This window comes from Macaca nemestrina, chromosome 3 (genome assembly GCF_043159975.1).
Source record: "Macaca nemestrina isolate mMacNem1 chromosome 3, mMacNem.hap1, whole genome shotgun sequence".
NCBI classification, from domain to species: domain Eukaryota; kingdom Metazoa; phylum Chordata; class Mammalia; order Primates; family Cercopithecidae; genus Macaca; species Macaca nemestrina.
Window position 1 is genome coordinate 3,843,103 of NC_092127.1, and position 13,496 is coordinate 3,856,598.

Sequence of the window (13,496 nt, forward strand, 5' to 3'; positions counted from 1 at the left end):
TGAACAATTTGGTGACTTTATACACCAAATTAGCATAATGTCATTTATATTAATTTGTCATAGTAAGAGAACTGCAAAATAAACTACAGTGAGCTACCTTTTCCCACCTATCAGATTGTCAAAAATTCCTAATTGTGGTGTTACGGTAGCCGTTGCTGGTGGGAGAGAAAATGGCTACAAATTTTTGAAGAGAAATTTCTTCAGTAATTCTACCTCTGGACTTTATCCTACAAATATTCCTGCACATGTGTGAAAGAGGGAAAGATTGAAAACAACCCAAGTGTCCGTCCACAGGGGACTCTGGTTAAACGAAGTGCGGAATCCCCGCAGTGAACACCAGCCTTCCATAGTGGACAGAGGCAGCCCTTCTGTACGCATCGGAAATACCCCAAGATAGAGGAGGCTCTCTCGGTACCCGTGAGAAATATCCCCAGACAGAGGGAGCCCTCTGCATGGCAATCAGAACTGTGCCCAGACAGAACGGAAGTCAGAAAGGTGCTACGCAGTGTGTAGAATGTGCACTCTCCTGGCACAGAAGAGGAGATCTTCTCATTGTATATTTTATATCTTACAGTATTTTCATTAACAAATCATGGGCATATACCAGCTCTTCAAAAATTAAGACTTATACAAAGTGAAATGCTAAAAACAACAATATGTGTTTTTCTCAAATAATATGTTCTCAGGAAAGACTTCACAGAAACACCTCTTCTTATCAGAAATTACATCCCAGCCCTCTTTTGTGTGAAGTGTTGCTTCCAGTCTACTAAGGTAATTAGCAGGTAACAAGATAATATCGTTTGCTACTCTTGAAGGCACTCTGATTTTCAGTTCCAATTTTGTTTGAACCTGTCCGCATTTTGGATCTGGCCCCGTTATACCCTACCGTCATTTTACTCTTTTGGGTTTTTTGTTTGTTGTTTTTGTTTTGTCTTTCTCAGGACAAATTCCTTTGTATCCCCAGTCTTTGAACTTTGTGAAAACTGTCCTTTCTCATCTGATAGAATCCGGTGCAGCCGCTCATTTCAGCTTGAACTTCTATATTTTGTGTGATTATTTTATTTTGTTGTTCATGTTAGCTAGAGTATAAGCTTCATGAAGCCAGGACATATCTGTTTGCTCACCACTGTATCCTCAAAGCTCAGCATGATGCTCTCAAGCAATTGTGCTCAATAAATATTTTCCAAGGCCAGGTGCAGTGACTCACGCCTGTAATCCCAGCACTTTGAGAGGCTGAGGTGGGTGGATCACAAGGTCAGAAGTTCAAGACCAGCCTGGCCAACATAGTGAAACCACGTCTCTACTAAAAATATAAAAATTAGCTGGGCATGGTGGCGTGTGCCTGTAGTCTCAGCTACTTGGGAGACTGAGGCAGGACAATCGCTTGAACTCAGGAGGTGTAGGTTACAGTGAGTCGAAGTTACACCACTGCACTCCAGCCTGGGCAACAGAGTGAGACTTCGTCTCAAAAAAAAAAAAAAAAAAAAAATTCACACTTGACGAATTGTATAATTGTTGGCACAGGTTGAAAGCTATGTGGTGACAAATCAAATTCTAGGTTACTGGACTAGATCACAGCAATAATGAGATAAATATTTGCACCAAACAGAAAAGCCCAGTACTTAGAATACAGGGAGCTGCTTGCTGAAGACTTTACTGTAACCATCCATTTGTGCCCAAATTGTTTTTTCTCTGTAGTACGGATGTAGTCAATGGTGACTTTTGTCAAATAAATATGCGGTGTAGCTCTTTGGGGGCCACAGTCACAGTAGCAGCTTGTCTTATGGAGGCTTCAGCTTGCCTCCCTATCGCCATCAGCCTCTCCCTCCCAAGATATTTTAAATAAATATACGATCCATCACAAATCATTTTTCAGGAAAGTGTATCTTTAAGATTGGTCCTAAGGTACCACTTCCAGGTACATTGCTGCTTGTCACCCTCTTCCATACAGAAATTCTGGTATCTTCACATTCACTCTTAGCTTGTGTCTACTCAAACTGATTTTTTTAAACATGTTTTAAAATGGAAATGACACGAATTCCTGACTATTCTGAAAATCTGCCATTAAATGCAATCAAATTCTTTCTTTACAAAGAAATGTGTTCACACAGGCAGAGTGTAGATTCCTGCAAAATGGTGAAGACTGTCTTCGTTCTCCTTTCTTCCAGTTTTCATTTTTCATTGAACAAATCTATTTATGGTGGTTTCTTTTATCAGTTCTTCTACCTGATCCCTGCTGCCACTACTTGGTTATTTTCTGGTATATCTGCCTATATAGTAATCATCACAAATATTGCCTTATGGTAATTCTTGGACTCCTTAGAAGCGTGATCAGAAACAAAGACACTGGATGCTGAAACAAACTACAATGATCATAGAACGGGAGCTTTGGACATAACAGCTTGTGACAGTTTGTTTTCTTCTGGCATTTTCCTACCAGCACCAAGCCCCTTCAGCGTGTTACTGTGGAGGAAGCAAGCTGGCACAATGAGCTCAACGCCCTCTCCCAGCAAATCCTCTGTCCTTCAGGGACTGCAGTGGCCCCTGGGAACCCGTTCACGCTGCTTGAGTTTTCTCCAGAATCCAGTCCACGTACTCGACCACGTTGGTGTAAACGCCTGGCCGCTCCCTTTGAGCACAGCCTTCGCCCCAGCTCGTGATGCCAACCAGATGCCAGACCTCGTTGTGTTTGCAGGACAGAGGGCCTCCCGAATCTCCCTAGAACAAGGGGAGACAAGAAAAGGTGCACAGATCAACTTAGACGCTTCCCGTCTTCAGCACATCTTGCTCAGGCTGATTTTGTGTAAATGCTGTCTTGGACTCTTAATATACTGCAGAGAACCCGGGTGCTTGCGTTCTTCCAGTTAGTCTCCTCATTTTTGCCAAGTCAAGCAAATACACTGTGTTCCCTGCTCATTGGCAGAAGACTGCTTTTCAAAATGCATTAAGCGGCCGGGCACGGTGCCTCACACCTGCAATCCCAGCACTTTGGGAGGCCAAGGCGGGTGGATCACGAGGTCAAGAGATCGAGACCATCCTGGCCAACATGGTGAAACCTCGTCTCTACTAAAAATACAAAATAAATTAGCCAGGTGTGGTGGTGCACGCCTATAATCCCAGCTACGCAGGAGGCTGAGGCTGGAGAATCGCTTGAACCTGGAGGTGGAGGTTGCAGTGAGCAGAGATCACACCACTGCACTCTAGCCTGGGTGACAGAGCAAGACTCCATTTCAAAAAAAAAAATGCATTAAGCATTCCAATTTGTGTATATTCCATTGGCTAAGAACACTGCGTTACCTTGCAAGCATCCTTCCCTCCTTCCCTGTAGCCGGCGCAGATCATCTTATGGGTTATTTTATGTCCTCTGTATCTCTTCTGGCACTCGTCATTGGTCACTAAGGGTATCTTGGCTTTCTGGAGAGTATTCTGTATTTTGTCTGAAAAAAATTTTTTGGTTTGTTTGTGGAATAACCATATACAATACACATAAATGTATATACATATATACACACACACACATACACACACACACTTTTTTTTAATTGAGACGGAGTCTCTTTTTGTTGCCCACGCTGGAGTGCAGTGGCGCGATCTCGGCTCACTGCAACCTCCGCCTCCCAGGTTCAAGCAATTCTCCTGCCTCAGCCTCCCGAGTACATGGGATGTACAGGCACCTGCCATTATGCCCGGCTAATGTCTGTATTTTTAGTTGAGATGGAGTTTCACCGTGTTGGGCAGGCCGGTCTTGAACTCCTGACCTCAAGTGATCCACCCATCTTGGCTTCTCAAAGCACTGGGATTACAGGCGTGAGCCACCGCGCCCGGCTGCATATATTTAAAATAAAAATCACAGCCGGGCGCAGTGACTTACACCTGTAATCCCAGCGCTTTGGGAGGCCGAGGCAGGCAGATCACAGGGTCAGGAGATGGAGACCATCCTGGCTAACACGGTGAAACCCTGTCTCTACTAAAAATACCAAAACTTAGCTTGGGGTGGTGGTGGGCACCTGTAATCCCAGCTACTTGGGAGGCTGAGGCAGGAGAATTGCTTGAACCCGGGAGGCAGAGCTTGCAGTGAGCCGAGATTGCGCCACTGCACTCCAGCCTGGGCGACAGAGCGAGACTCCACCTCAAAAACAACAACAACAACAACAACAACAATCATGCCTATATAAAAATCTAGAAGGAAAAAATGTTAGATTTACTTCACGGACCTTTTATAATTGCAAGTATGAAGAAAACATTATTCCCACTATTGCATGTACCATTTTGTTAATGTTAATTAAGTTCCAAAATTAATTATGACTCTAACTGGAATGACTTCCCAGAAAAAGTAATTGGACAGCAGGCTAGAACATTTACTGAAAAGTGCTAGGCTTCACATTAAACTTCATTAAATATAATTAGTCTTTAAAGAGATGTAGTCACATTTAAAATTTCCAATCAAACAGACGAGGCACCAGCCTCACTTGGGTGACTTTTGCCTCTCCATCGGTATTAATCCGCTTCCTGCAGCTGAGTAGTGTGACTCGACTTGTGCTTCAGCTACATGACTTGACAGGGCAGAAAGGTTTCCGTTCTTCATTTCTAGGCTGGAGCACATATAACAACATCATTTTTACCTCTTAATTTTCTGTACCCCCATCCAGTCACCCAGCAGTCAGTGTATATCACATTTCTATCTCCTTTTGAAGGCAGGCATATGGGTCGTTGAGAATCTAAATGTAAAAAATCATGGTTTAAATATGAGATGCAAAATAGATCCTCTTTTCCAGAAGAGACTCTTCTTCCACTGTACATTATCTGTGTTTTCTTTGTTAACTATATTCTTTTTTTGCCTTGTTTTCATATATTTTCCTCCCTCAGGTTCAGCATAATATCGCACAAGCGCCAGGATGAAGGGGCGAGAGAGAGACAAGCCCCACCCTGGCCACTAACTCCTCATCCAACTCAGTTTGTGATCCTGCACAAGTTGCTTAATTGTCCTAACCTTCAATCCTTCATCCCTAAATTACCTTTACTAAATTATCTTTAGACTAAATTATCTTTACTATTCCAATGTATTATGAAATTGTGTCATTCTATGCACCTGAAGAAGCCTCAGGAAAACGTATCTCTTCACCCACATTCCCCAAATAAGTTTCAATCGCCAGGAACGTGTGTCAGCCTTAACAGAATGAATGGCTCGTGTTCCAGGCCCTCTCGCTTCCATGATGATAACACACAGAGAGACTGGCAGGCTCAGGTCGTAAATCTAGCAGCGTTAAACATTTTATCCAGTTCACCATTGGAGATAACTTTCCAGATAAAATTCTCCATACCTGTGTAATTCACTGTGGTTTCCAGTTTCAACAAGGCAATATCATACCCACTTTCTGCCATTTTATATTGATCATGGATTATTATTTCTTGAACCCCAAAGAAAGATGTATCCTCTTTTATTTCAGATTGATTTAAAATGCCAATGTAGACACGCAAAATCTTAGGTGACTCTACCCTAAGGAGCAAACAGCAGAGGAAAAGAAATTTCCTTTACTGAAAATAATTCCCAGACATTGTGAAGTGTGTGACTATTTAACTATTACTAATATTTTCTGCCAATGACGGACATTTAGGTGGAAAAAAGTGATTTTTTTCCTAAGATTTTTTAGGATAAAAAACATATTCACCCTATAAAGAAAATCCATTATACACAAAAAATGAATGAGCACCCCCTCCATGCTCCAACACACACACACACAGGCACACAGAGGCACACACACACACACACACAAGCACACACACACACGAAGATCACTGGACTTAGTCTCACCCTCGCCAGTGACTAGCTGTGACACTGAGAAACTCAGGCGGCCTCTCTGCTACTCCATTCCCATATGTGACAGGTAACGGGGACTCTTGATTTCACATGTCTTCTTGAGTTTAATATGAGTGTGCTGCAGACTGATTAAAAAAGAAAACTAAAACTAAAAAGCACACAAAACTGTGTCTGGAAACAACTCGGAGGATACTAAAGTAGCAAACAGAAAGTTTGGCTGACTTAACTTCCCTGGAATATATATACCCCCAGCTGGAGCCTTTATGTTTGGCCAGTGCAGAAAGTGACCTAAGTAAGGAACCCAGTTTGAGGATGCCTACTGAACTCTTCCTGTATTTTATTTATTTACTTAGAGATAGGGTCTCGCTCTGTTGCTCACGCTGGAGCGCAGTGGCACTGTAGTAACTCACTGAACCCTTGAACTCTTGGGCTCAAGCAATCCTCCTACCTCAGCCTTCTGAGCAGCTGGTGCTACAGGTGCACAAACCACCAGGCCTGACTCGTTTTTAAATAATTTTTAGAGACAGGGTCTCACTATGTTGCCCAGGCTGACCTCAGACTCCTGGCATCAAGTGATCCTCCCTCCTCAGCCACCCAAAGTGCTGGGATTACAGGCATGAACCACCACACCTGGCCTCTTTCTGTATTTAAACACACACACACACACATGCACACACACATATTAGAAATTTGATTCAGAGAGTGGTAAATCCTCTGTGAGTTTAGTTCTGGGCGCAGCGCACGGAGCGAGGCACACAGGGAAGGAGGTATGCTCTTGCAGGGAATAACATGAAGGCCCCTGGGGATGTGGATGTGGTTAAACGGGAAGCAGAATTGCAGGCAGTCAAGCGGCCGTGTACCTGCACCTGTTCTGATGCTGGGAGACCATGAGGGACTCTTCCTTTCTGCCTTTTTTACCACTGAAGGAATTAATCAATTTTGCAAATAAGACAATTTAATTGATTAAAGTATTTCCTGATATGCTAGTAATATTTTTTATAAATGCGTGAAGAAGATGAACTAATAAAAGCAGCCGTGGTACTGACCCATAGAAACAGTGAGCGGCCGTTAATATCCACTGGTTTCCAATGATGGAGCCTCCACACAGGTGTCTCTGAGTGGGTGAGGTGGTGTGCAGAGTCACCTGCCATGGCCACTCACCACGAACAGATGCAGTTCCTCCAACGATCCTGGGCTTGATTTTGGTGGTACACTCTGCAACAGAAGCATTGCGATGAGCAGCTTCCTACATCTTCCTTTCCACCAGTAATTGTGCTCTTTCAGGAACAAGAAGAAGAAAACCTTCCCTCAAGTCAACAGTTTATCATGACCCTGAGTTCCAGAGACTTTATAATCAAGTTGCCAAAGCAAAACATGCACATGAAAAATGGAAGTAACTAATTCATCTTGTAATTACACACCCCAAAGGATGTGGCCCTCTTGTGTGGTACTACGAGGCTGTCTTATCCTTCTTCAAATGATAACGCGAATGGTTCTTTTAAACCAGTGGTTGTCGAGTGCAGTCTCCAGACCAACAGTGTCACCTGGGAACTTGTCAGAAATGCACATTCTTCAGCCCCACCTCAGATCCAGTGAATGAGAAACTCCAGCCTGGAAGCTCAGCCCTCTGTGTTTAAACCAGCCCTGCTGGCGTTTGAGAACTACTCTTAGAAAGAAAAGGCGAGCACCTTGCCCTCAGGCTGCAGCCATTATCTAGTTCCTGCCCTGTTCCCGTGACTCTGCTGACCATGACTCCCAGTCACTCCTGCTCCATCCACGTCCAAAGTAAGACTGATCTGCGAACTTCCTCTGACCTCTGGCCTTGTTGACAGTTTGGGATTCTCTGGGGTCCTTGGTACTTTTCAGGGACTTTGACTTAGGTTCATCCTGTGTTTCTTTACTCTTGGGGCTGCCTAGAAAGAACAGTTCCTTCTCTTTCTACTTACTGGATGCCCAACACAAGAACCCATCCTCCAGGCTGGAACCTTGACCCAGCCTGCCATGGAACCCAGATGGCATGGGAGTGGGGTGTTCATACTCTAGACACACACACACACACACACACACACGGAACACAGATGGCATGGGAGTGGGGTGTTCATACTCTAGACACACACACACACACACACACACACGGAACACAGATGGCATGGGAGTGGAGTGTTCATAGACAGCAGTATTCTAGACACACACACGCACACACACACGCACACACATGCACACAATCGCACACACGTGCATGCACACAATCGCACACACGCACACTCATGTGCACACACATGCACACACACTCACACACACGGAACACAGATGGCATGGGAGTGGGGTGTTAAAGAGTATTCTAGACACATGCACACACACGCACACATGGAACACAGATGGCATGGGAGTGGGGTGTTAGTAAAGAGTATTCTAGACACACGCAGACACACACATACACGTACACACACATACACATGCACACCCACGTGTGTACACACACGCGAATGCACACACATGCACACACACACACGCACACACAAGGAACAGAGATGGCATGGGAATGGGGTGTTTGTAGACAGCAGTATTCTAGACACACACACACATGCACACGTGCACACACATGCACACACACACGTGCACACACATGCACATACCCACACACACAAGGAAAAGAGATGGCATGGGAGTGGGGTGTTCGTAGACAGCAGTATTCTAGACTTACACATGCACATGCACACACACATGCACACATGCACACACACACGTACACACACACACAGAACACAGATGGCATGGGAGTTGGGTGTTTGTAGACAGCAGTATTCTAGACACACACATGCACATACACATACACACATGCACACACACACATGCACACACACGCACACACGGAATACAGATGGCATGGGAGTGGGGGTTCGTAGACAGCAGTATTCTAGACACACACACGAACACACACATGCACACACACGCACGCACACACACGCACACATGGAACACAGATGGCATGGGAGTGGGGGTTCGTAGACAGCAGTATTCTAGACACACACACGAACACACACATGCACACACACACGCACACACACACACGCACACATGGAACACAGATGGCATGGGAGTGGGGGTTCGTAGACAGCAGTATTCTAGACACACACACGAACACACACATGCACACACACGCACGCACACACACGCACACATGGAACACAGATGGCATGGGAGTCGGGGTTCGTAGACGGCAGTATTCTAGACACATGCACACACACGCACACACCTATGCGACTCATACTTTTATGTGCCTATGGGTCGCCTGCATAGCCTTTAAATTGCAGATCCTGACTCCGTAACGTCTTTGTGGGTCCTGAAATTCTAATAACCTCCTGGGCGATGCCAATGTGCCGTGCCCAGATCACACTTAGAATAACCAGGCTCAGGTGCTCAGAGAGGCTCCGTGTCCCAAGCTAAGGGAGGAGTCTAAGTTAACAGAAGAATCACTGATGAGAAGCCGGATCCTAGAAGATCCACTCACAAGTTTTGTGGGTATAAAACAACCTTTCTAGGCCTTTTTTTCCATGGTAGGAAAATGAGCGTATAATTCTGGCGTGGATTTCAAATAGAAGGAGAGGAAGAGAGAAGGAGTTTGGAAGGAAACAGCAGCTAACAGCAACTGAGGTGAGAACGAGCAGGCTGTGTCTTTGGAAGCCTGAACAGAGGCTCTCATTTTAGAGCTGGTAGGGTGAAAATTTGTTTTGGAGGGCCCTCTATTCTGGAATTTCTCGGAAGCCTTTATAGTTCGCAAGGTGGGAAGTGTCATAAAGGTAAATTTTAGGAAAATTAATAGGTAAGCAGTAACTAGTGTATGTTAGAAATAACTCAATCAAGACCCTATTAAGTACAGGTGAGAGGCCTTGATGTTCATCCTATTTTGATTCTCAGTTTAAACGAAAGCCTGAAAATACGTGTTTAGAATCATATTTTGTGTTAAGAAATGTTTGTTTTAATGGTGCTGCTATCTATCTTCAGAAAGTTAAGTTACATTGTAGACCAATGGCAGACAAGACACCATCAACATCTCACGTAGCTATTCCCTTTCACATTAGGGAGTTATTTCATCAAATACAGTGCAGCAAAAACCTAGTTATCTAATTCACTCCCTCCAAAGGTGCACTGAAAAGACATAAGTTTATTTTCCTTTATCTTACATTTTCTCCTGCAGCTATCAATCTTTATCTGGTATATTCTGTAACTTCTACAGGCCAGAGTCTGTAAATCCAATGAGAAAACCATAATGAAGAAGGAAGGGGGAAACGCAGTCTGCAATGTATTAAGGTATACGTGCTCGTTCCCATTTTTAAAATCATGTCAACATTACTTAACAACAACATCCGCTAAGCGTCCCTTCTAATGCTCAGAAGTAGAAGAAAGACAGCAGAATGGTGCTGAATGCTCCTTCTTGTCTTAGGGAAATTTATGGTGAGGAAAACAATGTATGGGATACGACTTAATCGACTTGCTTTTTAAGGAGGCTTGAGCCATCCAAAGATTCTCATCGGAGCGCCTCTGAGCTCTAGGAGGGCGCAGTTTACTAGTTAGGATATCAGTGTTGGAGGCAATATGACATCTTTTTTCCTTTTTTTTTTTTTTTTTTTTTTGAGACGGAGTCTCGCTCTGTGGCCCAGGCTGGAGCGCGGTGGCCGGATCTCAGCTCACTGCAAGCTCCGCCTCCCGGGTTTATGCCATTCTCCTGCCTCAGCCTCCCGAGTAGCTGGGACTACAGGCGCCGCCACCTCGCCCAGCTAGTTTTTTAGTAGAGACGGGGTTTCACCGGGTTAGCCAGGATGGTCTCGATCTCCTGACCTCGTGATCCACCCGTCTCGGCCTCCCAAAGTGCTGGGATTACAGGCTTGAGCCACCGCGCCCGGCCCATATGACATCTTTATGTTCTACAAAACAAGTTCTCAGAAATGAAGGATTGACTCGCCTTTTCAGTACAGCAGATAATCTGACACGAAAGGTTTTTGTGCTTCTAAAACTATGACAAAGCGTGATTATCACTTGCATTTCATTCATTAAATCTCAGTTGCATCTTACAGTGTATTGGAATATTGGACATTTAGCAGTAAACAGTCTAAGAACATGCAGCTTCTGTAAATCAGTATATAGTAAAGCCATCCTAAGTTATGACAGTAATTTAGGCAGGAGTGCTTGTGGTGCATTCTTTCCTGTTGGGGATTTTGTCCCTTGGGACAATTCTATTTGCCTACAAACCATCTCTTGCGACTATACTCAGAAACTGGCCACTGGGATGGAAACACTGCTGGTCGGATTTTTCTTGCAACTTTTATGTTACCATAGGTCTTGTATAATCTAAACACTCTTATTTCCACCCTACCACACTCATTGTTGTTAGTAAAGTTTTACCTTAACCTATGCCAATTCCTAAGTCTCTGGAACCCTGCATGGAATCTGAATAAAGACCTCTAAAAAGGAGGTGTGCCAGTATTTCTTGAACAGATACACATTTTTTAGAAGAAAATGAGTAATTTGACTAACCAAAGTATTGATCGATATTTCCCTTACAAAGGATAATAGGAAAGATTACTGGCCTTGATCACAGGAGTGTTGGCAGAGTCTGGGTCTCATTATGAAATGCCAGTTGTGGCTGGGTACAGAGGTTCAAACCTATAATCCCAGAAATTTGGGAAGCCAAAGCGGGAGGATCGCTTGAGCCCAGGAGTTCAAGAGCATCCTGGGCAACATGGCAAGACCCCATCTCTACAAAAAATTAGCCGGGTGTTGTGGTGCACGCCTGTAGCCCCAGCTACTCAGGGAGCTAAGGTGGGAGGATTGTTGGAGTCCAGGAGTTCAAGGCAGAGGCTGCAGTAAACACTGACCACATCACTGCACTCCAGCCTGGACAACAGAGTGAGACTCTGTCTCAAAAAAAAAAAAAAAGAAAGAAAGAAAGAAAACAGAAATGCCAGGTGTATAAATGTGTCAAATTAAAACATATATTTGGTTAATACTAGGCAATGTACAGTTTGGTCAAGCCCCAGTATTTACGTTTAAAACATGGTCAGCTTGGGTGATAGGAGTGAAAACAACGGAAAATGGCAAAATGTGTTTATTTCATGAACGTTCTCCCCTCTGCGGCTGGACCTGATAGTCTTGGTTGTGATGGATTCCGTATGGAATAATTCCTTCGGCTGTATTTTTTCAAGTGACATTATACTCACCATTATCCATTTTACACAGCCTTAATGTGTATCCAGAGATGCCTCCTGTCCCGCGAAGTATTTTAGTTGGAGATCCATTTGAAGAAAGCTTTAAGTAACATTTGCCCCTGCAGTTGGAAACAAAATGGTATAAACGTAATGCGCCTCACAGGCAGACGAGACAAGGGTATCTGCATAGCGCTTCACATGGCTTACTTCCCTTCGTTGCAAGATGCTTGAGCTGGGGCATAGGTAAAAAACTGGCAGCGGACGGCATTGGTGCACAGTTTCTGGCAGGCCTCGTGACCTTTCACAGCAACAATATCCAGTTCTTCTCCCAAGAAATCAGTGTCATGGTAAAATGAAGAATGGCAGAACACTAGACAGCAGACCACATGTCAGAGCGAGACCCTCCCTCAGCATGCATCAGCCTCCTCGGGGCTGGTCACTCTCAGCCAGAATGCAGAACTCAGTTTACCTGGGATGCTGTGCCTGCAGCTTTGGAGACTGAAACCAGAAAGAGCTTTGCTCTTTTTAATGCGTGTACTGGGTAATCCACTCTCAGATGTTTTAAGGAGACAAAGATTTCTAACAAAAACAAAAGGGAAGTAGAAATATATCAGACACGTAAAAACATTTTTACAGCACCTAGAGAAAATAAAGTCAGCTCATGCTGGCACTTAATTATGAAGATTTTCCTATTTTGAAAGTACTATTTGTAAACCATGGAGTCACACTCATAAACCATGGAGTCACACTCATAAACCACGGAGTCACACCCGTAAACCACGGAGTCACACCTGTAAACCACGGAGTCACACACGTAAACCACGGAGTCACACTCGTAAACCACGGAGTCACACACATAAACCACGGAGTCACACTCATAAACCACGGAGTCACACTCATAAACCATGGAGTCACACCCATAAACCATGGAGTCACACTCATAAACCACGGAGTCACACCCAAACGGAGTCACACTCATAAACCATGGAGTCACACACATAAACCATGGAGTCACACCCATAAACCACGGAGTCACACTCATAAACCATGGAGTCACACCCATAAACCATGGAGTCACACCCATAAACCACGGAGTCACACTCATAAACCACGGAGTCACACCCATAAACCACAGAGTCACACCCATAAACCACAGAGTCACACTCGTAAACCACGGAGTCACACTCATCAACCACAGAGTCACACTCATCAACCACAGAGTCACACTCATCAACCATGGAGTCACACCCATAAACCACGGAGTCACACTCATAAACCACGGAGTCACACTCATAAACCACGGAGTCACACTCATAAACCATGGAGTCACACCCATAAACCACGGAGTCACACTCATAAACCACGGAGTCACACCCAAACGGAGTCACACTCATAAACCATGGAGTCACACCCATAAACCACGGAGTCACACCCATAAACCACGGAGTCACACACATAAACCACGGAGTCAC

At 44.4% G+C, this 13,496-nt stretch overlaps 1 protein-coding gene across 2 annotated transcripts in view; it reads right to left on the bottom strand.

The window, feature by feature from the left end:
* Nucleotides 1-510: 510 nt before the first annotated feature.
* The window catches only part of LOC105466551 (coagulation factor XI), a 28,172-nt gene continuing 15,186 nt past the window's right edge, over nucleotides 511-13,496 (bottom strand). The window contains exons 8-15 of one of the 2 annotated variants that reach the window (XM_011715498.2): nucleotides 12,494-12,603; nucleotides 12,232-12,346; nucleotides 12,037-12,143; nucleotides 6,865-7,033; nucleotides 5,322-5,497; nucleotides 4,623-4,718; nucleotides 3,298-3,437; nucleotides 511-2,718 (exon numbers count right to left, since the gene is read on the bottom strand). In XM_011715498.2, the coding sequence (XP_011713800.2) occupies nucleotides 2,557-2,718; nucleotides 3,298-3,437; nucleotides 4,623-4,718; nucleotides 5,322-5,497; nucleotides 6,865-7,033; nucleotides 12,037-12,143; nucleotides 12,232-12,346; nucleotides 12,494-12,603 (1,075 nt within the window). In that variant the 3' untranslated portion in view covers nucleotides 511-2,556. Of the gene's footprint in view, nucleotides 2,719-3,297; nucleotides 3,438-4,622; nucleotides 4,719-5,321; nucleotides 5,498-6,864; nucleotides 7,034-12,036; nucleotides 12,144-12,231; nucleotides 12,395-12,493; nucleotides 12,604-13,496 lie in introns of both variants that reach the window. The other variant, XM_011715497.2, reaches the window with a different exon arrangement.